This window comes from Heloderma suspectum, chromosome 3 (assembly GCF_057233095.1).
Source record: "Heloderma suspectum isolate Gila_16-S chromosome 3, 16-S_ref, whole genome shotgun sequence".
In the NCBI taxonomy this organism is placed as follows: Eukaryota; Metazoa; Chordata; class Lepidosauria; order Squamata; family Helodermatidae; genus Heloderma; species Heloderma suspectum.
Genome location: NC_139460.1, coordinates 318,130,708 through 318,153,459, shown reverse-complemented (window position 1 = coordinate 318,153,459; position 22,752 = coordinate 318,130,708). Strand labels below are relative to the sequence as shown.

Below are 22,752 nucleotides of genomic sequence, written 5' to 3'. Positions count from 1 at the left end.
TGCAGCCATTTATCTGAGTATTTGGCGGAGCTGTGGTTCTTTTAATTTTTGGAGCTCCTTTGCTCTGTGACCCTGGCACTGGAGCACTCAGTCAGCATGGTGAAGAACAGCAGGGTTTCTCCTCTCCACCCTGCTTTTTCGCAAACCTTAATTTTTGTTTTACCCTTCTAACACAACTCATTGGGCACTTCCTGCCTTCCATGCTGGAGGGCAAATCTAGTTAGGCTTTTAAGGTGGGGTGAAGGGAGCCATGGTTGTAACCCCCCACACCACACCATGATTGCCCCCACCCCATTCATTTCCTACAGGTCTGCCTTGCTCCATTGACCCTGGACCTTGACTTGTGGGAACATGTCTCTGCCACAGAGTCCAGGGAACTGTAGTTCCCTGAGGAATTTGGCAGTGGGTAGGAATTCTCACCACTCTCGGCATATTACGGTTCTCAAGACACTTTGCCATGACAGTTAGACTAACGGAGAATGTTCGTAATTGTCTTAAGAGCACCACGGAAAGGATAACATCCCAGCACAGTTTGTTTTGCTAGACGGTGCAGAGAAGTTCTTATTTTGTAAGAACTTCAGTCGTGGCCTATAAATAGTCTTTTCAGATTGCATTCCAGGGGACCTTCAAGTTCCCTGGAAGCTTGCCAGGGGCTTCTGACTTGGGAAGACCAACAATGTTGGATATTTTCATGAAGTCAGATTTCTCTGCCACTGCCATTCTTGTTCTAAAGAGCACAGCTGTTCAGGTGAGAGTTGACTATGCTCTAGCGACGTCACAGGCCATTTCTACACAAGACATTTATTGTGCACTTGTGACTGGTCACTCTTGAATGTCCGCAGGTCCTATACATGACATCGTCATCCTCCAGGGCACTGGAGTAATATATCAAATAGACTTCAGCGTTAGGAAGACCAATTGTTCCAAGGCCGAGTTCCCGAAATTGAATGAATATTGTACTGCTATAGAAGGCAGTGTAAGTTACTGGCAAGATGAACATTTTATTTCAAACAGCTAAAATACATCTTAAATGTAGATTCTTGGGAGTGCGGGTGGGGGATACTGTAGTTTCATATGAATATTTACATTATTTTTTGAGAAATTCACTGTTGATCCACAGACTGTGATTTAAGCTTCTTCTTTTTTAACAGTGCAGTCCTATGCACATCTACTTAGTAAGTCCAATTGAGTTCAATATGACTTACTCCAAGGTAAGTGTGTATCGGTTTGCAGCTGTAGGGAGCAATCCTTGGGGATAGTCGGCTGCCTCCGAACTCGGAGGTGACCACCTATCCAATCCAGGGCAGGCGGAGCGGAGAGGGGATCTTCTCCTCCGTGCTCCAGCCACCATGCATTTGTGGCTAGACAGCTCAATTCACCTGTCTAGCCGCAGGACTTTGGTGTGGGAGGGGGGAGGGGGCCAGACAACACATATGAAGTGTTGTACCACCACTTCCGCACTCCCCGACCCTCCCCGTGAACACTGTTGCCCCGCTCCACACTGCTCTTCTGAGTGTGGAGCCCGGGGACAATCCACACCACCTACAAGGAGGCAGGGGAGGGGGCAGGGAGGCGGTTTTCCAGAAACTGACCTCGTAGCACGGGCTCCAAAGTCAGTTCACAAAAGCCGAACAATACTATGGCCAACTAGCCACTGTATAGCAACCATAGGATTGTGCCCTTAGTTACCTATTTAAATCCCAGTATTACCTCCTTAGTAATATTGCTAAGCAATAACTCAGTTAAGTTTTGTTGCATTAATGTGTCTTTCCTGCCTTAACATGTTGAATTCATTTCGTTTCTCTTCACAAAAGAAGCCCAGCACAACTGATTAGAAAACAGATGGAAATTTGTCTTAGCTCTGTCTCCTGTGAAGATGGGGAAATTCCATACGTTTTCAAGACAGAGTTCCAGTTATAATAATGATATACCATATTTTGTTCTGTATGGTGATCTTTGATTAGAGATGTGTCTGTGTTCGATTTTGTTTTGGTGACAGCAACTGTTGAACTGCCATGCTTCAATTTATGAGAGACGCTGGGAATCAAAAATCTCTTCTACAGTGGATTGCACAGAGGAGCATGAAGAGGTAAATTGTGCGTGTACTGCAGCAGAAGCTAATTCGCAGCTGCAATGCTGCATAGTTATGGCAGAGTGAACGGCAAAAGCGGTGCCGTGTAGATGGCCCCCTGCTCTGAAAAAGTCCCAGAGCTGTGCTCCCCCATGTTTTTACTCCACTACCCCATATTGATGACCAAGTCCATTTTTCTGAGTATTTGGCAGGGGGTTGTTTATCTTAATTTTACAAGCTCCTTTATTCTGTAACCCCAGTAGTAGAATATTCGGTCAGCATGGTGAAGCGCAGATGGGTTTCTCCTCTCCACCATGCTATTTTGTAAACCTTGTTTTTTATTTTGCTTCTCAAATAAACTCCTTCACTTCCTGCCCTCTATGCTAGAGGGCTCATCTAGTTACTTTTTTTTAAAGGTGGGATAAAGGGAGCCATGGTTTCAACACCCCCCCTGGCCTCCCACACCACTGGTCAACTACTGCAATGACCCTCTGTAGGATTGGTTACATCCAGTTGCTCAGCGGATGAGTCTATATGGAAAAAGACCCCTAAAGCTTAAATGTTTGAAAATCTCTACTGCCATATAAGGAACAAAAAAGGAATTTGATTGGAGGTAGGGATGGAAATGTCACTAAGATTAGGTGGACTGTATTCTTCTTTCCCAAACACACCTCCTTTTCCAATTCAGCCAAGAAGGCCGTATCTTCAGATGGAAGATCTAGGAGAGTGAAGTTTGAGATATAAAGATTGACGTGAATTATTTACTTTTGTGTTTGGGGTTTAATGGTAATTTAATCTTTTATTTTTCTTGCTTTTGTCCCCCTGCAGCACGAAGGTACCTGCAGAGTCAGTGCCTATGCCGACCCTAAAAACAAGGCTGTGCATCTTATAGAGACGTGCAGATATCAAGGTTTGTGATTGCTGCTTCCCTGCCACATAAAACTCTGGGAGTTTCACACATTCGCATTTTATGTACTTAACTCTGTGTCCACCTCTGCAGCTATGGTGTGTCTTTTTTCATTCCTAATAGTTTAGAAAGGCTTTGAAGAGTTAGACAAGTCTATAGAGGAAGGGTCTGTGAACAGCTATTAACCATGATAGCTAAATTGAACCTTCAGTATATTTTCGGAGTACTGGATGCTGGAAATATACAGGGAGTTCTTCGCCTTTATGGTCTGCTAGTGACTGCCTGGAAATAACTGGCAGTGGTTAATTCCCTAGGATTCGTTAATTTCTCTTTTTCACAACAGCCACACACTGGGTCAACATTTTCATCAAGCTGTCCACCATACCTCAAGATTTCTTTCTTGGTCAGTCACTGTTGTTGTTCAGTCGTTAAGTCGTGTCCGACTCTTCGTGACCCCATGGACCATAGCACACCAGGCCTTCCTGTCCTCCACTCTCTCCCCGAGTGTGCTCTAGTTCATATTCATGGCATCGGTGATGCTATCTAGCCATCTCATCCTCTGCCGTCCCCTTCCCCTTTTGCCTTCAGTGATGATGTCTTTCCCAGCATCAAGGTTTTTTCCAGGGAGTTTTCTCTTCACATTAGGTGGCCAAAATATTTGAGCTTCAGCTTCAGTATCGGTCCCTCCAATGAGCAGTCAGGGTTGATTTCCTTTAGGATGGACTGATTTGACCTCCTTGCAGTCCAGGGGACTCGTAAGAGTCTTCTCCAACACCACAGTTTGAAGGCATCAATTCTTCGGCGCTCAGCCTTCCTTACAGTCCAGATCTCAGCCATACGTTGCTACTGGGAAAAACATATCTTTGATTATACGGACCTTTGTCAGCAAGGTGATGTCTCTGCTTCTTACTATGCTGTCTAGGTTGGCCATAGCTTTCCTCCCAAGGAGCAAGTGTCTTTCAATTTCATGGCTACAGTCACCGTCTGCGGTGATCTTGGAGCCCAAGAAAATAAAATCTGTCACTGCTTCCAGTTCTTCCCCTTCCATATGCCAGGAAGTGATGGGGCCAGATGCCATGATCTTAGTTTTTTAATGTTGAGTTTCAAACCAGCTTTTGCACTCTCCTCTTTCACCCTCAAGAAGAGGCTCTTTAGATCCTCTTCACTTTCTGCCATTAGGGTGGTATCGTCTGCGTATCTGAGGTTGTTGATAATTCTCCCGGCAATCTTAATTCCGACCTGTGATTTATCCAACCCAGCGTTTCTCGTGATGTACTCTGCATATCAGTTAAATAAGCAGGGCAACAATATGCAGCCTTGTCGTACTCCTTTCCTTGAACCAATCGTTGTTCCATGTCTGGTTCTTACTGTTGCTTATTGACCCTCGTAGAGGTTTCTCAGGAGACAGTTAAGGTGGTCTGGTACTCCCATCTCTTTCAGAATTTGCCACAGTTTGTTGTGATCCACACAATCAAAGGCTTTAGCATAGTCAATGAAGCAGAAATAGACGTTTTTCTGGAATTCTCTTGCTTTCTTCATGATCCAGCAAATGTTGGCGATTTGATTTCTAGTTCCTCTGCCTCTTCGAAACCCAGCTTGTACTTCCAGTAGTTCTCGGTTCACATACTGCTGAAGCCTAGCTTGTAGGATTTTGAGCATCACCTTGCTGGCATGTGAAATGAGCGCAATTGTACGGTAGTTCGAACACTCTTTGGCATTGCCCTTCTTTGGAATTGGGTTGTAAACTGACCTTTTCCAGTCTTGTGGCCACTGTTGAGTGTTCCAAATTTGTTGGCATATTGAGTGCAGCACTTTAACAGCATCATCTTTTAGGATTTTAAATAGCTCATCTGGAATACTGTCATCTCCACTAGCTTTGTTGTTAATAATGCTTCCTAAGCCCCACTTGTCTTAACTCTCTAGAATGTCCGGCTCAAGTTCAGTGACCGCACTGTCATGGCTATCCGGGACATTAAGATCTTTCCTGTATAGTTCTTCTGTGTATTCTTGCCACCTCTTCTTAATCTCATCTGCTTCTGTTAGGGCCCTGCCTTCTTTGTCCTTTATCATGCCCGTCTTTGCACAAAACGTTCCCTTGAGATCTCCAATTTTCTTGAAGAGATCTCTAGTCTTTCCCATTCTATTGTTTTCCTCGATTTCTTTGCATTGTTCATTTAAGAAGGCTTTCTTGTCTCTCCTTGCTATTCTCTGGAACTCTGCATTCAGTTGGATATATCTTCCCCTTTCTCCCATGCTTTTCACTTCCCTTCTTTCCTCAGCTACTTGTAAAGCCTCATCAGACAGCCACTTGGCTTTCTTGCATGTCTTTTTCTTTGGGATGGATTGAGTTGCTGCCTCCTGAACAATGTTACAGACCTCCGTCCATAGTTCCTCAGGCACTCTGTCTATCAGGTCTAATCCCTGAAATCTATTCCTCACCTCCACTGTATATTCATCAGGGATATGATTTAGGTCATACCTGAATGGTTTAGTGGTTTTCCCTACATTCTTCAATTTAAGCTGAAATGTTGCAAGAAGCAGCTCAGGATCTGAGCCACAGTCAGCTCCAGGTCTTGTTTTTACTGACTGTACGAGGGTCAAGAAGCAACAGTAAGAACCAGACATGGAACAACCGATTGGTTCAAAATTGGGAAAGGAGTACGACAAGGCTGCATATTGTCACCCTGCTTATTTAACTTATATGCAGAGTACATCATGAGAAATGCTGGGTTGGATGAATCAGAGGTCGGAATTAAGATTGCTGGGAGAATTATCAACAACCTCCGATATGCAGACGATACCACCCTAATGGCAGAAAGCGAAGAGGATCTCAAGAGCCTCTTGTTGAGGGTGAAAGAGGAGAGTGCAAAAGCTGGTTTGAAACTCAACATTAAAAAAACTAAGATCATGGCATCTGGCCCCATCACTTCCTGGCATATAGAAGGGGAAGAAATGGAAGCAGTGACAGATTTTACTTTCTTGGGCTCCAAGATCACCGCAGACGGTGACTGTAGCCATGAAATTAAAAGACGCTTGCTCCTTGGGAGGAAAGCTATGGCCAACCTAGACAGCATAGTAAGAAGCAGAGACATCACCTTGCCGACAAAGGTCCGTCTAATCAAAGCTATGGTTTTCCCAGTAGTAATGTATGGCTGTGAGAGCTGGACTATAAGGAAGGCTGAGCGCCGAAGAATTGATGCTTTCGAACTGTGGTGCTGGAGAAGACTCTTACGAGTCCCCTGGAATGCAAGGAGGTCAAATCAGTCCATCCTAAAGGAAATCAACCCTGACTGCTCATTGGAAGGACAGATAATGAAGCTGAAGCTCCAATATTTTGGCCACCTAATGCGAAGAGAAAACTCCCTGGAAAAGACCCTGATGCTGGGAAAGACTGAAGGCAAAAGGAGAAGGGGACGGCAGAGGATGAGATGGCTAGATAGCATCACGGATGCAATGAATATGAACTTGAGCACGCTCCGGGAGAAAGCGCAGGACAGGAAGGCCTGGCGTGCTATGGTCCATGGGGTCACAAAGAGTCGGACACGACTGAACGACTGAACAACAACAAATAGAGCTTCTCCATCTTTGGCTGCAAAGGACATAATCAATCTGATTTCAGATTTCATCTGGTGATGTCCGTGTGTAGAGTCGCCTCTTGTGCTGTTGGAAAAGAGTGTTTGCTATGATCAGCGTGTTCTCTTGGCAAAACTCGATTAGCCTTTGTCCTGCTTCATTTTGTACACCAAGGCCATGCTTGCCTGTTATCCCGGTGATTTCTTGACTTCCTACTTTAGCATTCCAATCCCCTATGATGAAAAGGACATCTTTTTTTGGTGTTAGAGGTCAAATCAGTCAATCCTAAAGGAAATCAACCCTGACTGCTCATTGGAAGGACAGATACTGAAGCCGAAGCTCAAATATTTTGGCCACCTAATGTGAAGAGAAAACTCACTGGAAAAGACCCTGTTGCTGGGAAAGACTGAAGGCAAAAGGAGAAGGGGACGGCAGAGGATGAGATGGCTAGATAGCATCACTGATGCAATGAATATGAACTTGAGCACACTCGGGGAGAGAGCGGAGGACAGGAAGGCCTGGCGTGCTATGGTCCATGGGGTCACAAAGAGTCAGACATGACTTAACGACTGAACAACAACTATTTTTAGTATTTATTACTAAAACTATCCCAAATAATTTGATGCCACCTTCATGTATACACTGATTAAATCCAAGCTAGCAGTGACTGACCAAGAAAGAGATCTTGGGATGTGCTGGACAGCTCGATGAAAATATTGACCCAGTGTGTGGCTGCTGTAAAAAAGGCAGATTCCATGTTAGGCATAATGTGGAAAGGGATCGAAAACAAAGCTGCCGATATCATACTTCTCTTATACAAATCTATGGTGCGACCACACTTGGAATACTGTGTACAATTCTAGTCACTGCACCTCAAAAAGTATATTGTACATTAAAAACGTGGTTGTTCAGGCAGGCATTTGGGGTGGGTCAGGGTATTTTAGAAAATGTTTTTATTGTAGAATTTTATTGTTTTAAACTGTTTTATTGTGTGCTTTGTACATCGCCCAGAGTGGCTGGGTGACCAGCCAGGTGGGCGATTAATAAATTTAATAAATAAATAAATTGTAGAGTTGGAAAAGGTGCTGAAAAGGGCAACCAAAATGATCAAGAGGCTGGAGTAACTCCCCTATAAGGAAAGGTTACAATGTCTGGAACTATTTAGCTTAGAGAAAAGACAAGTGAAGGGAGACAAGATAGAGGTGTACGAAATTATACATGGAGTGGAGAAAGTGGATAGGGAGACATTTTTCTCTCTTATAATAGTAGAACCCAGGGTCATCCCATGAAGCTGATTGGTGGGAGATTCAGGGCAGATAAAAGGAAGTACTTCTTTACCCAGTGCATTGTTAAACTACAGAATTCACTATCCAAAGATGTAATGATGGCCACCAATTTGGATAGCTTTAGAAAAGGATTGGACAAATTAATGGAGGATAAAAGTATCAATGCCTACTAATCATGATGGGTTTATATTAGGAAGGGGTCATAGCTCAGTGGTAGAGCACCTGCTTTGCAACCAGAAGGTCCTAGGCTCAATCACTTGCATCTCCAGATAGGGATGAAAAGTTATTGTCTGAAACTCTGCAGAGCTGCTGCCAGTCAGTGTCGACAATACCGGGCTATATGGATTAAGGGTCTGAGTGTAGAAGGCAGCTTCCTATATTCCTATGTTTCCTCCAGTGTGCTGGTTCCAGGGGAACATGATTCCATAGGCATCTGGTTGGCTACTGTGTGAACTGAATGCTGGACTGGATGAACCCTTGGTTTGATCCAGCATAGCTCTTCCTATGTTCTTATGATGATCCAGGTAATGAAAATAACATGTGAAATCTGGCAGGCTGTAAATCACGCATCCTTTGTTTTTCATAACATCTAATATTTGTGTGGGTTTTTACAGTCAACGAAAACGTTCCTCCTCCTCCTATGTGTGCTGGTTGCCCAGTAAGCCTTCCAACTGGCAGTCCAGAACTGCAGAAACTTTTGGCAGCTGCTCTGCAAAAGTATAACTCAGAAAGCAAAGTTGACTTCTATTATGCACTTGAAGAGATAACAAAAGCTACAATCCAGGTTTGAACTGTGTTGCTGCCTTTGTATTTCAATTTAGTTAAGAAAATCAGGTTCAGATCCCAGAACTCCAGATAACCCTACTCAGCAGTTGCATGTAGATGTTAACTTTCCCAGTTGAATCACTGCGGTGGGCCTTACTCAGACTTCCTAATGCCTCTTCCCCATCGCAGTAATCTTCAACAGTGGGGCAGGGGGGAGCGAAGGATGTACCACCTCATCCAAAGCCTTACTGGCTCATGCCAGCCAGGACAGATGGTTGGGTGGTGGTATTTTCCCCCAGTGGTGTGGAGTTGTTGTTTTCCCCCCTTCTATTTGTGACACCCCACCCTCAGAATGCCTTAGTTTGTGGCCTTCTGTCAGCTACTGCCAGCAATAGCCTCACACCTGTGGACCTTTTTGCAGGCATAGTGGGGGCCTCTGCAACTTCAGACCCTCCCCCTCCAGGCAATGGATTGCAGAGGGGCACCTCTCACTGATCCTAATCCCTTTCAGCAAGTTAGAGCTGGGGGTTGGGATTGCTCTGTTAGAGTTTTTTTACACGAGGCTTTTATTGTGCGCTCCCAGTTCCTCAGTCACGGTGGTTTGTGGGTCCTTTACACAACATCGTCATCCTCCAGCACCTCTCCCATGCTTTACAACCACTATCACAGGTTTTTTCCCCTAACAAGGAAAGTCTGGTATTTTTCTCAATGGCATTATAGAAGCCTCATATATTTGGGCAATTCCACTATACCACTGCACCACCTTGTGGTTGTGTAATGGAACATATAGAAAGGCAGAGAAAGAGAACCCTTGGGAAACACACGTGTAAAGGAGCTGAGCTAAATCCCACAAATAATCCAGAGGCAGAAGCCTCAGTGAAGGTGCAGGTTAAAAGTTTCATGGCAAAAAACCCTTAGTCTCTTAGGGCTAAACTAGTGGCTGCTAATCATCTTTCTGCTCCAATTCCAGGTTGTGGCTGGAATAATGTATCAAATAGACTTCAGTATTAAGAAGACCAATTGTCCCAAGACCGAGTCCTCAGAATGGAATGAAAGTTGTACTCCTACAGAAGACAGTGTAAGTAACTAGCAGTAGTTCTAAAATGAATAATTTATTTCAAACAGCTAAAATGAATCTTAAATTTGCATTGTTGAGGGGAAATATTGCAATTCCATAGGAATATTTGCATTGTTACTTTTTGAGAAATTAATTCTTGATCCATGCACCTATTAAGTGTTGATTTAAACTAGGGCTGTGCATGGGACACAAAGCAGCCTGGAGTGGGTCAGGGGCTCACCGAAGTGCTCGGTGCACTTTGGAGCTTCAGCACCCGGCCCAGCCCACACCCCAGTGCCTCCAGGTCCTTACCTGAGCTGCCTTCTCCTCGCCACCACTGCCACACTGCCACTACCTTTGCCACCATCACCACTATCTTCACCGCTGCTGCCACCACTGCTCTCTTCACCGCTGCCTGCCGCCACCACCGCCACCACCACCATCTCCTGAGGCCTGGATGCGTGGTGACTGGTCTTCTTCCGGGGAGTCACCATTTTTAAAATGGCAACCTCCTGGAAGTTCCAGGAAGTTGCCATTTTAAAAATGGCAACTCCCTGCAAGAAAAGTTGCTGCATATCCAGGCCTCAGGGGCTGGCAGCAGGCAGCAGCGGGTAGCAGCAACAGGCGGTGGCATGTCGCTTCTGCTCTCACCGCTGCCTCCATCTTCTCCTTCACCACCATCTCCTGAGGCCTGGACACACGGCAACTCTTCTTGCAGGGAGTTGCCATTTTTTAAACGGCAACTTCCTGGAACTTCCAGGAGGTTGCCATTTTAAACATGGCAACTCCCTGGAAGAAGACCAGTCGCCGTGCATCCAGGCCTTAGGAGATGGCGGTGGCAGCAGCAAAGACAGCAGCAGTGGGCGGCAGCAAAGAAGAAGACAGTGAAGGCAGCAGCACAACGGAGAAGGCAGCGGCGTGGCAATGGAGAAGGCAGCGGTGGCAGAGGAGGAGGCCCAGGTAAGGGGCGTCGGGGGGGGACACAAAGTGGGGTTCCCCACCCGAACCCCACTTTGGGTTCGGGGCCGAAGCAGGTCGGGGGGGCCCTGAATCTGCCCGAGCCGGATCGGGGGGTCCCTGCACAGCCCTAATTTAAAACTTTTTTCAACAATACAATCCTGTGTATGTCTACTACTCAGTAACTCCTATTGGGTTCAGTAATACTTATTCCCGGGTAAGCGTGTATAAGATTGCAGCCTTAGTCCCCTGCTTAAATCCCAGTATTAACTTCTTAGTAATATTGCTAAGTAATAACTCAGTTAACGTTTGTTGCCTTAATGTGTGTTTCCTGTCTTGACTTTTAAATTCATGTCTTTCCTCTACACAAAAAAAGCCCAGCACAACTATTTAGAAAACAAATGGAAGTTTGCCATAGCTTTTCTTACCTATGAAGATAGGTAAATTCTGCAAGTTGTAAAGACAGAGCTCCAGATATAATAGTTATATATGCTGTGTTTTGTTCTGTATGGTGATCTTTGCTTAGAGATGTGTGTCTGCTCAATTTTGTTTTGGTGACAGGAACCGTTGAACTGCCATGCTTCGATTTATGAGAGGCCCTGGGAGTCAGTAACCTCTGTTACAGTGAAATGCACGGAAGAACAACCTAAAGAGGTATGAAAATGCAACTTTCCCTACCCCAAACAAAGTGTCACTGGAGAAAGATTAGCAGCTATTAACTTTGTGAGAGATCAGCCCACTTCCCAAGGAGCTATTAATCAAACACATTCATCTATCCTATTATAAGCACTTATTAAGATAAATGGAAGAATTTAAAGATTCTGCTCTACCTACGGTACAGTCTCAAGTGCGGCAACAGTAAGCTAAGGCCCAGCAGGCCTGCCAGTGCCCTGCATGAACTGATTTTTTTGTGCCCTAAAGAGGTTTGTGGTTCTGTGGCATGATGTTTACGACTAGCTTGGCAGGCGAGTCTATGTGGAAGGGGCCTCTTGAAGGCAAGCAGTTTGGAAATCTCCACTGCCCTATAAGGAACAAAAAGAATTTGATTTGGGGCAGGGAAGGGGGAAGTCACTGAGATTCGTTGGACCATATTCCCCTTTCCCTACCCTACTTCCTCGTACAATTCATCCAAAAAGACTTTATCTTGAGATGGGGCATCAGATGTTGCAGATGTAAAGACTGACAGGAAGTAGTTGGTTTTGTTTTCAGGATATAATGGTTAATTTAATGGTCTCTTTTCTTTCTTTCTTTTTGTCCCCCTCCAGCATAAAGGTACTCGTACAGCCAATGCAGATGTAGACCTTACAAACAAGCTTGTGCAAGCCATACAGAAGTGAAAACTTCACCGTTTCTGATTGCTGCATTCCCATAAACATGGAGAGTTTCACACTTTCACATTTTATGTATTTAGCTCTGAGGGCACCTCTGGTATGGTGTGTCTTCTCATTCCTAATAGCTTAGAAAGCTTTGGAAGGATTGGCCAAGTTCAGTGAGGAGAAGTCTGTGAACAGCTATTACCCATGGTAGTTAAACTGAACCTTGTTTTTACAGAGGCAGTATATTTCTGGATACCGTGGATGCTGGAAATAAATAGGGGGAGGTCATCACCTTGATGGCCTGCTTGTGCCTAGCCAGAGGCATTGGGCTGCGATTGATTTCCTGGGATTAGATGCAGATACCTGTAGTTAATACACATCACCTCCAAATGGGAACAAAACAGGTGGGGCAATTTTGTTTTGGTCAGAATACAGTATTACAGAACACAGCACTAATTCTTACAAGCCAAAGAAACAAGTACGAAATTGCGGCACCTGGTGACAGCATTATAGAATGCCACCTCAGATTTCTTAGGACCAGGTAGACATAAAAAACTAGCCACAAGATTAGCAACGGCTTTAAGAGTTATCTGTGGTAGGACAGAATAAACCATTCCAGTACTGTGGCCAGTGTACACATAAATTGGTGCCAATGGAATTACCATAGAAAATCACCAAGTAGGACCCTCACAGAAACAGCATTCTCCAAATTGCTGTAAAACAGTATTTTGTTTGTTGTTGTTGTTCAGTCGTTAAGTCGTGTCCGACTCTTCGTGACCGCGTGGTGTTAAAACAAGCAAGGGGTCATGAGGTATGAGTCTGAGGTTAGAAGGAAGTGTTGTAGTATGACATGATAAAGCATTGTAGTAATAATGGGTGACTTCAGTTACCCTCACATTGACTGGATAAAAGCATGTTCCTGTCACAGTGAAGAGGTTAACTTTCTCGATAACTTAGAAAGACAGGGGCAACCAAAAGGATCAAGAGGCTGAAGAAACTGCCCTATGAGAGGTCACAATGTCTGGGACTGTTTAGCTTAGAAAAAAGGCAAGTAAGGAGTCAAAATTATACAAAACAAAGGGCAAGTAAGGGGAAGTGAACAAAATTACGTAAGGTGTGGAAAAAGTGGACAGGGAGACATTTTTCTTCCCCTCTTATAATACTAGAACCCAAAGGGGTCCATCCTATGAAGCTGAATGGTTGGAGATTCAGGACAGATAAAAGGAAGGACTTCTTCACACAGTGCATAGTTGAACTATATAATCACTACCTCTTAGATGGCTTTAAAAGGGGATTAACCACATTCATGGAGGATAAGGCTATCAGTGGTTACTAGTCATGATGGCCATATATAACCTACAGTATTGGAGGCAGTATGCCTATGTACACCAGTTGCTAGGAAACAGGAGCTATTGCACTCATGTCCTACTTTGGGGCTTCCCACAGGTAATTGGATGACTACCATGTGAACACAACGTTGGACTAGATAGGCCTTGGGTTTGACCCAGCATGGCTCTCTTTATGTTCTTATGATGATCAAGATAATGAAAAATAAGATGTGAACTCAGACAGGGTGGAAATCATGCATCCTTTGATTTTGATAAAACCTGATATTTTGGTGTGTGTGTTTTACATTTCACAAAGATCCTACTAGTCCTCCTATGTGTGCTGGTTGCCCAGTAAGGATTCCACCTGACAGTCCACAACTGCAGGAACCTTTGGCAGCTGCTCTGGCAAAGTATAACTCGGAAAGCAGTGCTGACTTCTATTATCAAGTGGAAGAGATAACAAAAGCTACAAGCCAGGTTTGAAATTAGGTTCAAATTGGGATGACCTGTTCAATTTGAATTTGAATTGTTTTCCAAGTCCACTTCCCTAACACAGAGGTGATGCCAGAGGGCCAGTAATTTTCATAAAAGACACACAAAGGTGTTGCTCTTCCGTGCCACGCAGGAGCCCTTGAGTTCTGCATTTATGTCTGCACCACATCAAAGTGTCCGTTCCAACCTGAATTGTGCACCTTGCATATTCCCCTCCCACCCCGCAACACAGGGATCACAACAGACGACAACCACGCGTGTCCTGTTTTCTGAATCTGATTCTTTTAGGAAACATTAATTCATTTATTACATTTATGTGTCGCTTCCCACCACAAAAGCAGTCTTGAAGTGACTTACGCAGAAAGAATACAAAATATCCATCCTAAATATAACAAAGACAAAGTCAAAATCAATGTAACACAATAACACAAATATAGACAGACAGAATGCAAAAATAATCTAAAAACAAGATAATAGTAAAAGTGTTCATCACAATACACAAATCAAACACCCAAATATTCTTCCTGCCCCCACAACTCCGAATGAACACCACAAAAGCAGCCCACAAGAATCAGGCCATAACTAATAGCCATACATCTGAGAAAATAAATATGCCTTTGTCTAGCACTGAACATGTGACAGTGTCAGAGCAGGCAAACTTCCATAAATGCAAGTCTACCACAGAAAAAGCCCATTCCTTGTTCTAGCAAAGAGGCATCTACTATGGGATATGCTTCCCCCATCACCCCACTGCATGGCAGGGATCACATGACCAGACTTTTAGCCTAGTCCCTCTGATTGGCTCCTTTCCAGTTCATTTCCTGCCTTTGCCCAGGACACACACTACTGTAACTTTGTCCATACACAAACACCTGCCCTCTTCCTCCCAGGGAGTCACTACCTTATCTGACAGGAGGTTTAGCTTTGGGTTGCACGCTGTTTAAATTCCTCCAAACTCAGTATAATACCAACTAAACGTGGCTGCTAATCATCTGTCTGCTCCAATTTCAGGTTGTGGCTGGAATAATATATCGCATAGACTTCAGCATTATAAAGACTAATTGTTCCAAGGCCCAGTTCCCGAAACCGAATGAATATTGTACTGCTGCAGAAGACAGCGTAAGTTACTGGCTGTACTTTCAAGAAGCACATTTTATTTCAAAGAGCTAACACAAACCTTACATCCGGATTCTTAGTGGGTAGGTGCATGGGGGATATTGAATATTTGCATTGTTACTTTTTGAGAAATTCATTCTTGATCCACTCACCTATTAAACTTTGATTTAAACATTTTTAACAGTGCAAACCTATGCATGTCTACTATTCAGTAAGTCCTATTGTTTTCAATAGGACTTACTCCCAGGTAAGTGTGTATACTGTGTAGGATTACAGGCTTAGTTCCCTGGTTAAATTCCAGCATTCTCTAAGGGGCGATCTACATTTTGATTGCTAGCGCAAAGAAGTCAGTAGAAATTCAATCGCATTAAAACGTGATTATTCACACTCACTCTGTTTCCCCGTTTCAGTACTTCCTTGAAACCATAACCTTGATACATACTGTTCAATCGGAGAGTCTTCAATGCGGTAGAAGTTGGGCGGATTGCGGAAGGGGAACAGTCTCTTTTTACTGGTTCTCCCAATTCCCAGCCCTCTCCCCCGCCTTCCTTGTTCTACGGACCTCAACATTAACTGTTTCAGCACCTGGCCCCACTGATTATTTTTCCCTGCCAGCTTTCCAAAACTTCAATCCTTTGGAGGGACTGCTCCTTCTGTGTGCTGTACTTTTTTTTTTTGCATGATATGAAGATCAGAATCTGTACATGGCTGGCTATGTTGTTAGCTGTCAGTCTTCCCTATTTTCTGTGTGTGTGCGTGTGCGCGCGTGCGCGTCTTCCTGTGTGTGTGTGCTAGGGATGTATGAAAGTCACTTACTGTTTTGCGGATCTGCTTCGCGGTGGGGGGGAGGCGCTCCGTCCCTCCCCCCGGAATCCTCAACGGGGGGGGAGGCGCTCCGTCCCTCCCCCCGGAGTCCTGCCCAGCCAGCTCTGCTCCGCAGGGATTCCGCGGAGCTGCCGGCCGGCTCCACCTGCAGCCGGACATCCAGCCGCTGGGCATCAGGGACGCAAATGGCGGCTGCTGTAGCCGCCGCCATTTGCATCCCTGTATTTAACCGTGATAGGCTACGTAAATATTTAGTAAAGTAAAAAAAAAGGCAAAGTAAAAAAAAAGCGCGTACACAAATGGCGGCGGCTATGGCAGCTGCCATTCACGTTCCTTTTTTTCACCGTTTTAGCCTACATAAATATTTACGTAAGCTATTATGGCGAAAAAAAAGGGGAACGCAAATAGTGTAGTGGGTGCTATTTGCGTTCCTTTTGTATTCACCGTTTTAGCCTACGTAAATATTTACGTAGGCTAAAACGGCAAATAAAAAAGGAACGCAAATAGCGCCCACTACGCTATTTGCGTTCCCCTTTTTTTTTGCTGTAATAGTCTACGTAAATATTTATGTAGACTAAAACGGCAAAAAATAAGGAATGCAAATAGCGGCAGCCATAGCCGCCGCCATTTGCGTACGCCTTTTTTTTTTACCCAGACGTGATAGGCTACGTAAGTCTTTACATAGCCTATCACGTCTGGGTTAAAAAAAAAAAAGACCAGACTGCAAATGGCAGCTGTGGCAGCCGGTCGAAAGACCAGCCGCCGCCGCTGGAGCTGCTGCCGTCGTCCGGAACATCCGCCCCAGGTAAGTCTCATCCTAGGGGGGATCCGCAGGGCAGGTGGGGGGTGGCAGGCCATTCTGCCACGGAATTCGGGGGGCCGAATGCCAGTGCATTCGGCCTCACTGAAATCCGTGGCGGAATTCTACACCATCCCTAGTGTGTGCACGCCTGTGCCTATATACGTGGGACCCAGTGAAGCCTCTCTGGAATGAAACTGGACAATATTGCTTCTGCTCTGGGTTACCCTGGCAGAGGTGGCCGAGAAGGTGCAGTTCCTGGAATTTTGTATCCTTTCATGGGCATTCCAGAAAGATTGTTTGCTGGGAAGTTGCCTGCAGAGAGGAAAAACACCCATTGACATCATTCTTGCCTTCAATCTAATACACACTTACCCAAGAGTAACTCTCATTGAAATCAATAGGACTTACTTTTGAGTAGACATGCACAGGCTTAAGCTGTAAATTCCACAAGGTTTCTCCAAGATCCCACCGAACACAGCAATGCTTAGTTCTGAGTAAACACATTGGCTGTACGCACATTGAGTAAACACATTGGGAAGAAAGTAAAACAAGTATCCAGGCAATCAAAAAGGGATCCTTATCGTTTCATTTGATTTTTAAAGGGGAGACCCCCCCAAACCACCATGTGTGCAGCCACAGCCCCAAAGCAGGGATCTGAGGCAGGGATCCCCAGTGATCCTCATGGTTTTAACAAGACACATACCCCCAAACACCATCATATCACAGAGAACACCTGCCTCCATGGGCTGAAGTTGAAAAATATGGCTCTTCTACCAGCCTAAAATCCTGCATTTAAAATTGGGTTTTCTGCCTCTGTTTTAAATGCAGGATCACAACTGACTGCCTTTACACACGCTCCCTTACCCCCCCCCCTTACCCCAGTAGCTTAACTTCTGCTGTACTGTTTTCTTGCGGCCCCAATCCTGAGCACTTACGTACTTGGGAGTAAGCCACATGGAACTCAATGGGACTTACTTCTGAGTAGACATAAGATCACCCTGTAACTCTGCATCCCTCCAGTAAGCCCCATTGAACCTAACAGAGCACTCTGAAACAGCAAACGACGTTGTTTCTGTGCTTGGTGGGGTGGGGGATCAGATGTGTCTCCCTTCATTGCAAGGAGACATTTTACCCTCTTCTCCCTCCGACTGAGAAATGTGGAGGCAGAAGACACTCGGGTTGGCGGGGGGGCGGTCTTCGAAGCTTCGAAGAATGCCCTGTTTTTGTCCCCTGCTCATGAGATGACATTGAAATTGTCCACGGACATTTTTATTGATGTTAGTCCGTGAACAGTGATAACTGTCTGCCTGGATGTGTGGGTGTGTCTGTCCTGCTGCGAGCATGGGGGGGACGGACTGCTAGTGTGCAGAGAAATCGGGCTGGAAAAGCTACGTTTCTTCGAATATTCAAAGTTAACCCCTTAAGTTAAAAAATAAATAAATAAGCCAAAGCAGGGGATAGAAGGAGGTAAGAGTTAGTGTCAATTGAAGGGAAAATAACCCCCTGCTCAGTGCAGGAAGCCTGTTTCCCAGGCAGCCTCCCATCTAAGTCCTGACCAGAACTGACCCTGCTGAGCTTCCCAGATCAGACAAGAGCAGGCAGCTCCAGCCCCTTGCTTGTTACTGAGAAAACTTCCAGTGCTGAGGAAGCTATGCTATCAGTAGCTGGAAGACCAGATGGGGGCATCGAGAGCTGTGACTGGACAGGAGGGAAATACAAACACCACCATATATGGACAGGCGTGGGAGGGTACTACGACCTTATAAGGTAACGAACACGGACGAGCAGAGCACATGAATGGGAAATACCGGGATATCGGGGTATTGAAAGCGGTAGCAGGGAGGCGGGAAATTGCGGCTCCAATACGAAGCGGGTACGGCATAATGTGAAACACGGGGGACGAAACCTGATTGGAAGCGTAAAAAACCGTAAGTGTAGATTGGCCCTTAGTAATATCTCAGTTAACATTTATTGCTTTAATTTGTATTTCCTGCCTTGTTAAATTCATTTCTTTCCTCTACACAAAAAAGGCCCAGCACAACTGGTTAGAAAACAAATGGAAGTTTGCCACAGCTATAAAGACAGGCAAATTCTGCAAGTTTTGAAGACAGAGCTCCAGTTATAATCATTATATGCCATGCTTTGTTCTGTATTGTGATCTTTGCTTAGAGATGTGACTGTGCTCAATTCTGTTTTGGTGACAGAAACCCTTGAACTGCCATGCTTCGATTTATGAGAGGGCATGGGAGTCAGTAATCAATACTGCAGTGAAATGCACAGAGGAACAACTTGCTGAGGTATGAAAATGCAGCTTTCCCCACCCCAAGCAAAATGTAATTGGAGAAAGATTAGCAGCAATTAACTTGTGAGAGATCAGCCCACTTCCCAAGGAGCAATTAATCAATTGATTTCATTCATCTATCCTATTATAAACCGTTATTAAGAGAAGTTGAAGAATTTAAAGTATCTATTTAATATATTTATAATTCTCCTAGACTGCTTAATATAGTAAAATCTCTAAGCAGTTCACACTAATATGCATATAAGAATCTTCAAACAGTATAAAATAATAAATAATTTAAACATGGTATATAAAGTAGTATATGATAGAGAAGGAGATCTTCATAGGAGAGAATCTCATAGATGTGAACTACCTTGTCAATCAGATGGCTTCTTTAAGGGTCAATCCAGACAGAGGTTTTCTAGCACTGCCAATCAAAAGGCACTGTGTAGTAATAAGACGACCAAGTTGAAACTAAATTCAAGCAAGACAGAAGTAATCTGGACTGGCAGCGCTTGTGATGTACAGGAAATAGGAACATCAAGAGGGCCTCCTCAGTGGTGGCCCCCCATTTATGGAATAATCTCCCTGACAAGGCCAGCCTGGCACCAACATTGTCATCTTTTCGGCACCAGGTTAAAACTGCCCTTTTCTCTCAGGCATTTGGCAACATATAATGAGTCTCTTTTATTGTCTCTGGCTGATTGTTTTACATTGTTTTAGATATATGTTGTTGTTGTGTGTGCTATTTGTTCTATGTCATTATGTGAATGGTTTTATACTTTATATAATGTATTTTAATTAGGGATGGCGGAGAATTCCGCCGTGGACCCAAATGAGGCCTGATTCTTTTGAATCCGGCCTCCGGAATCTGTGGCAGAACGGATCACTTACCTCCACCTCCGGAGGATTCCCTCTGGAATGGCACGCCAGCTCCAGACCACTTGCAATATGGTAATGGCGGCTGCCATTACCGTATCACTGTGAGGAATACAGCCGCAAATGGCATAGTGGACGCTACTTGCAGCCGTAAAGCCCATAGTTTAACCTAAATGCAGCCATTTACGACTGCATTTAGGTTAAACTAAGCGCTTTACGGCCGCAAGTGGCGTCCACTACGCCATTTGCAGCTGTATTCCTCCCAGAGACACGGTAATGGCAGCCGCCATTACTGTATCGCCAGTGATACGGAGCCGGTGTGTGACTCCGTGGAATCCTCCCAACACAGAGCCGCTCCAGAGGATTCCGGGGAGTAGGAACGGATCGCCTCCCTCCCCCCCCCGGCAGATTCCCCCATGAACCGGAAGGTAGGGAATCCACTCATCCCTAATTTTAATGTTTTTTTAATTTTTGTGAACTGCCTAGAGAGTTTTAGCTATGAGGCGGTATAGAAATATATGAAATGAAATGAAGAGGCTAGCTCCTTTGACTACAACAATTTATAGAAAAGTGGGATATAAATGAAATAAATAAAATAAATAGTAATAATAACTGTAATTCACTCTTCTTCAGTGACCTAGACTAAGCCATAAGTGGTTGTTGCTGTGGATGGAACTCCAAATTTCCATCTGCGCCTTTCATCAACTCAGATTACAGACAAGGCTGTGATTAAGACAAACAGTGCCTGACAAGTCACTGCAGATTATGTGAGGTGCCTGAGTCTAACGAGTGAGAAGACGAGGCACTGGCAAAAGTTGAGAGTGAACTAAGTCTCTGGCAGGGACAGCAACAAGCCAAGTCCCTTAGTTGTTCATACCCTAGAAGCAGCTCTCACCTGAAAGTTTTTATGCAGGGGTGGGGTGGGGTTAGCCCTTGCCACGTTACCTGCTCTGGCCTAGTAGTATCTTCTGCAAGACTGGCTCATGGCCTTGGGAGTTCTTCCCTTTGTCCAGACCTCCATGATGGTGCAGAGACTGAATTCCTGCCTGACACCCTCTAGGTTGAGGATGCCCTGTGAGCTTGCACCCTCACAGCAATCCCAGCTAAGCTATTATGTTTGGAAGTAACATCTGGCTCAAGCTGGAGGAGTCAATGGTTCCTGTAGCCTTCAGGACCCAAATCAAGATGCTGAGTGTATTTTGCCTATGACATCCTTATTAACCCATTATTAACGCTCTGAGAAGCATTCTTCCCTGTGTGCCATTGTAGACTATTGGACTGGGAGAAAACCCACTCCTAAAGAAATCTTCATTACCCTTAAAGAAATCATCCATACAAAGGTAGTATTGGGGAATATGCTGCAGCTTTGGAACCAGCTTTCTGTAGACACTCTGGGCACACCTACACTACAAACCTATAGCAGTTTAAAAGTCATCATGACTTCCCCCAAGGAATACTGGGAACTGCAGATTAGTGAGTGTGCTGAGAATGCTCTGTTCGAGATCTCGAGCTTCACTCACAAAATTACGGCTCGGTAGATCCCTGCCTGGGAAGAGGGAATGGCTTTTAAACTAGTTTAAATCTGTCATGGAGATATGCTCTTGCTCTCAAAGACCTGAACAAAGTTTTGTAAGGCTCTTTATTTTGGCTGGGGAGGGGGAAGGGGGACACAATTCTGGACTAAGCCTGATCAGAGACTCAATTGTCCATTTCCTTTCAACTCTATTTTAATAGTTATTTTATGTGTAATTTTGCATGTTATTACACAGCCTCAACTTTCAGGATGGGTCGAACAATTTCAAGTACTAAATATTTTATAATGGCTTTTCAGTTTTTGCAGGCGAGGCCTCCGGGTTTTACCCCTTTCCGAAGTTTGTTTGTAAACACATCCTCCCCTGCAAACTGAGACACAGCTCAGTTAAGCCATGGTCATAGATGAGGCCACCACAACCATTGTAAAAAGACAAAGGATAGGTCTTCTGTGAAATCCCAGACCAACCAACCACTTCAAAGCCTTTTCTGCAAGAAGAAGATGTAACAAGAAATCAAAATGAAGATTTTTTCAGGTTCCCCGATCCCCTATAACAGGACAGCCCTGCAAGTGTAATCTTTATATTTGACCCACCACTGGATCTGCCAGAACCACTTGCTCCAGGAAGACCATGGAAACCTATTATACTTCCCATAACCCCCATTCAGGAAGACCATAGTGACTTCACACTTGCAGATCTTCTACCTCCCCCTGATGAAGTAACGACTGAACCCCACAAAACAGATACAGATACCAATCAGAAAGACTTTGGAAATTTTGATCTTGCAGATGCTCTGCTGTAATGCAAAAACCAATTTATTATGTCATCAAGAACCTATAAAATCCTGTATCACTGGAGGTGAAAAAGTTCTTGAGACTTTGGGGCTGCATATAGTCATAACATTGAAACAGGAGTTAGAGGAGCAGATTGTTCTCCTGCAGATAGTTGAGCACAGCTTCCTGTTGCCTTTGCAGTGTATCTGGCAGACATACAAAGCAGAAATGTAAACACTAATTTGGTCAGCAATCTTGCTTCTCCCCCACCGCACAACATGCTTCAGATGGGCTCTCTGCTTCTTTTAAAGTGCGGCATGCATTTTTATGTGAACATTCATCATCTTGCTTTGTTTTCATAAAGGGAAAAAGAAGAAGCAAATCTGAAGAGTTCTCAAACTGCTCCAGGGATTGCAGTGGTGGAGGTAGATGGGTTCAAGACATCACAGGTGTTAGTCAATCAGCAATATGCACAGCTGGCTTCTGCTGCAAACTTGCAGAATGAATTGTCAGAACCCTGGGAAAAAAATTGTCCATTTGCACAGAACATGTACTTTCACTTCTAGAGTAGCCCCACCGCTCAGATAAATGTTATGTTTGTCTGCAGCCTTGGTTAATTAAGTCATTTTCTGTGAGAATTTCAAGTGAGATGTAGCTTCCTGAACCTGTTTTTTTTCTTGAGACACAAGAAGTAATTTCATTGAAGTCAGTAGAACAATATTAGCATTAAACAGTAAACATGAAAAGAGAATGTACTCAAATCTATAATGCAGTAAATTTGGCTTCACTGTC

General features: G+C 44.5%; 2 protein-coding genes across 3 annotated transcripts in view; both read left to right on the top strand.

The window, feature by feature from the left end:
• The window catches only part of LOC146351600 (T-kininogen 1-like), a 21,955-nt gene extending 8,218 nt beyond the window's left edge, over positions 1–13,737 (top strand). Inside the window, exons 7-13 of the mRNA XM_084845709.1 lie at positions 843–976; positions 2,000–2,089; positions 2,900–2,981; positions 8,452–8,621; positions 9,573–9,680; positions 11,178–11,270; positions 11,882–13,737. Of these exons, the coding sequence (XP_084701835.1) occupies positions 843–976; positions 2,000–2,089; positions 2,900–2,981; positions 8,452–8,621; positions 9,573–9,680; positions 11,178–11,270; positions 11,882–11,953 (749 nt within the window). The 3' untranslated portion in view covers positions 11,954–13,737. The remainder of the gene's footprint in view (positions 1–842; positions 977–1,999; positions 2,090–2,899; positions 2,982–8,451; positions 8,622–9,572; positions 9,681–11,177; positions 11,271–11,881) is intronic.
• LOC146351599 (T-kininogen 1-like) lies at positions 12,312–22,752 on the top strand. 2 transcript variants are annotated; one of them, XM_084847623.1, is made up of 4 exons: positions 12,312–13,737; positions 14,764–14,871; positions 18,700–18,792; positions 21,487–22,752. In XM_084847623.1, the coding sequence occupies exons 1-4, from the start codon at positions 13,594–13,596 to the stop codon at positions 21,559–21,561; spliced, it is 420 nt and encodes a 139-aa protein (XP_084703749.1). In that variant the 5' UTR covers positions 12,312–13,593; the 3' UTR covers positions 21,562–22,752. The 2 variants fall into 2 exon arrangements, with proteins under 2 accessions (XP_084703749.1, XP_084703748.1); XM_084847622.1 differs by having other exon boundaries at positions 12,783–13,737; positions 22,325–22,752.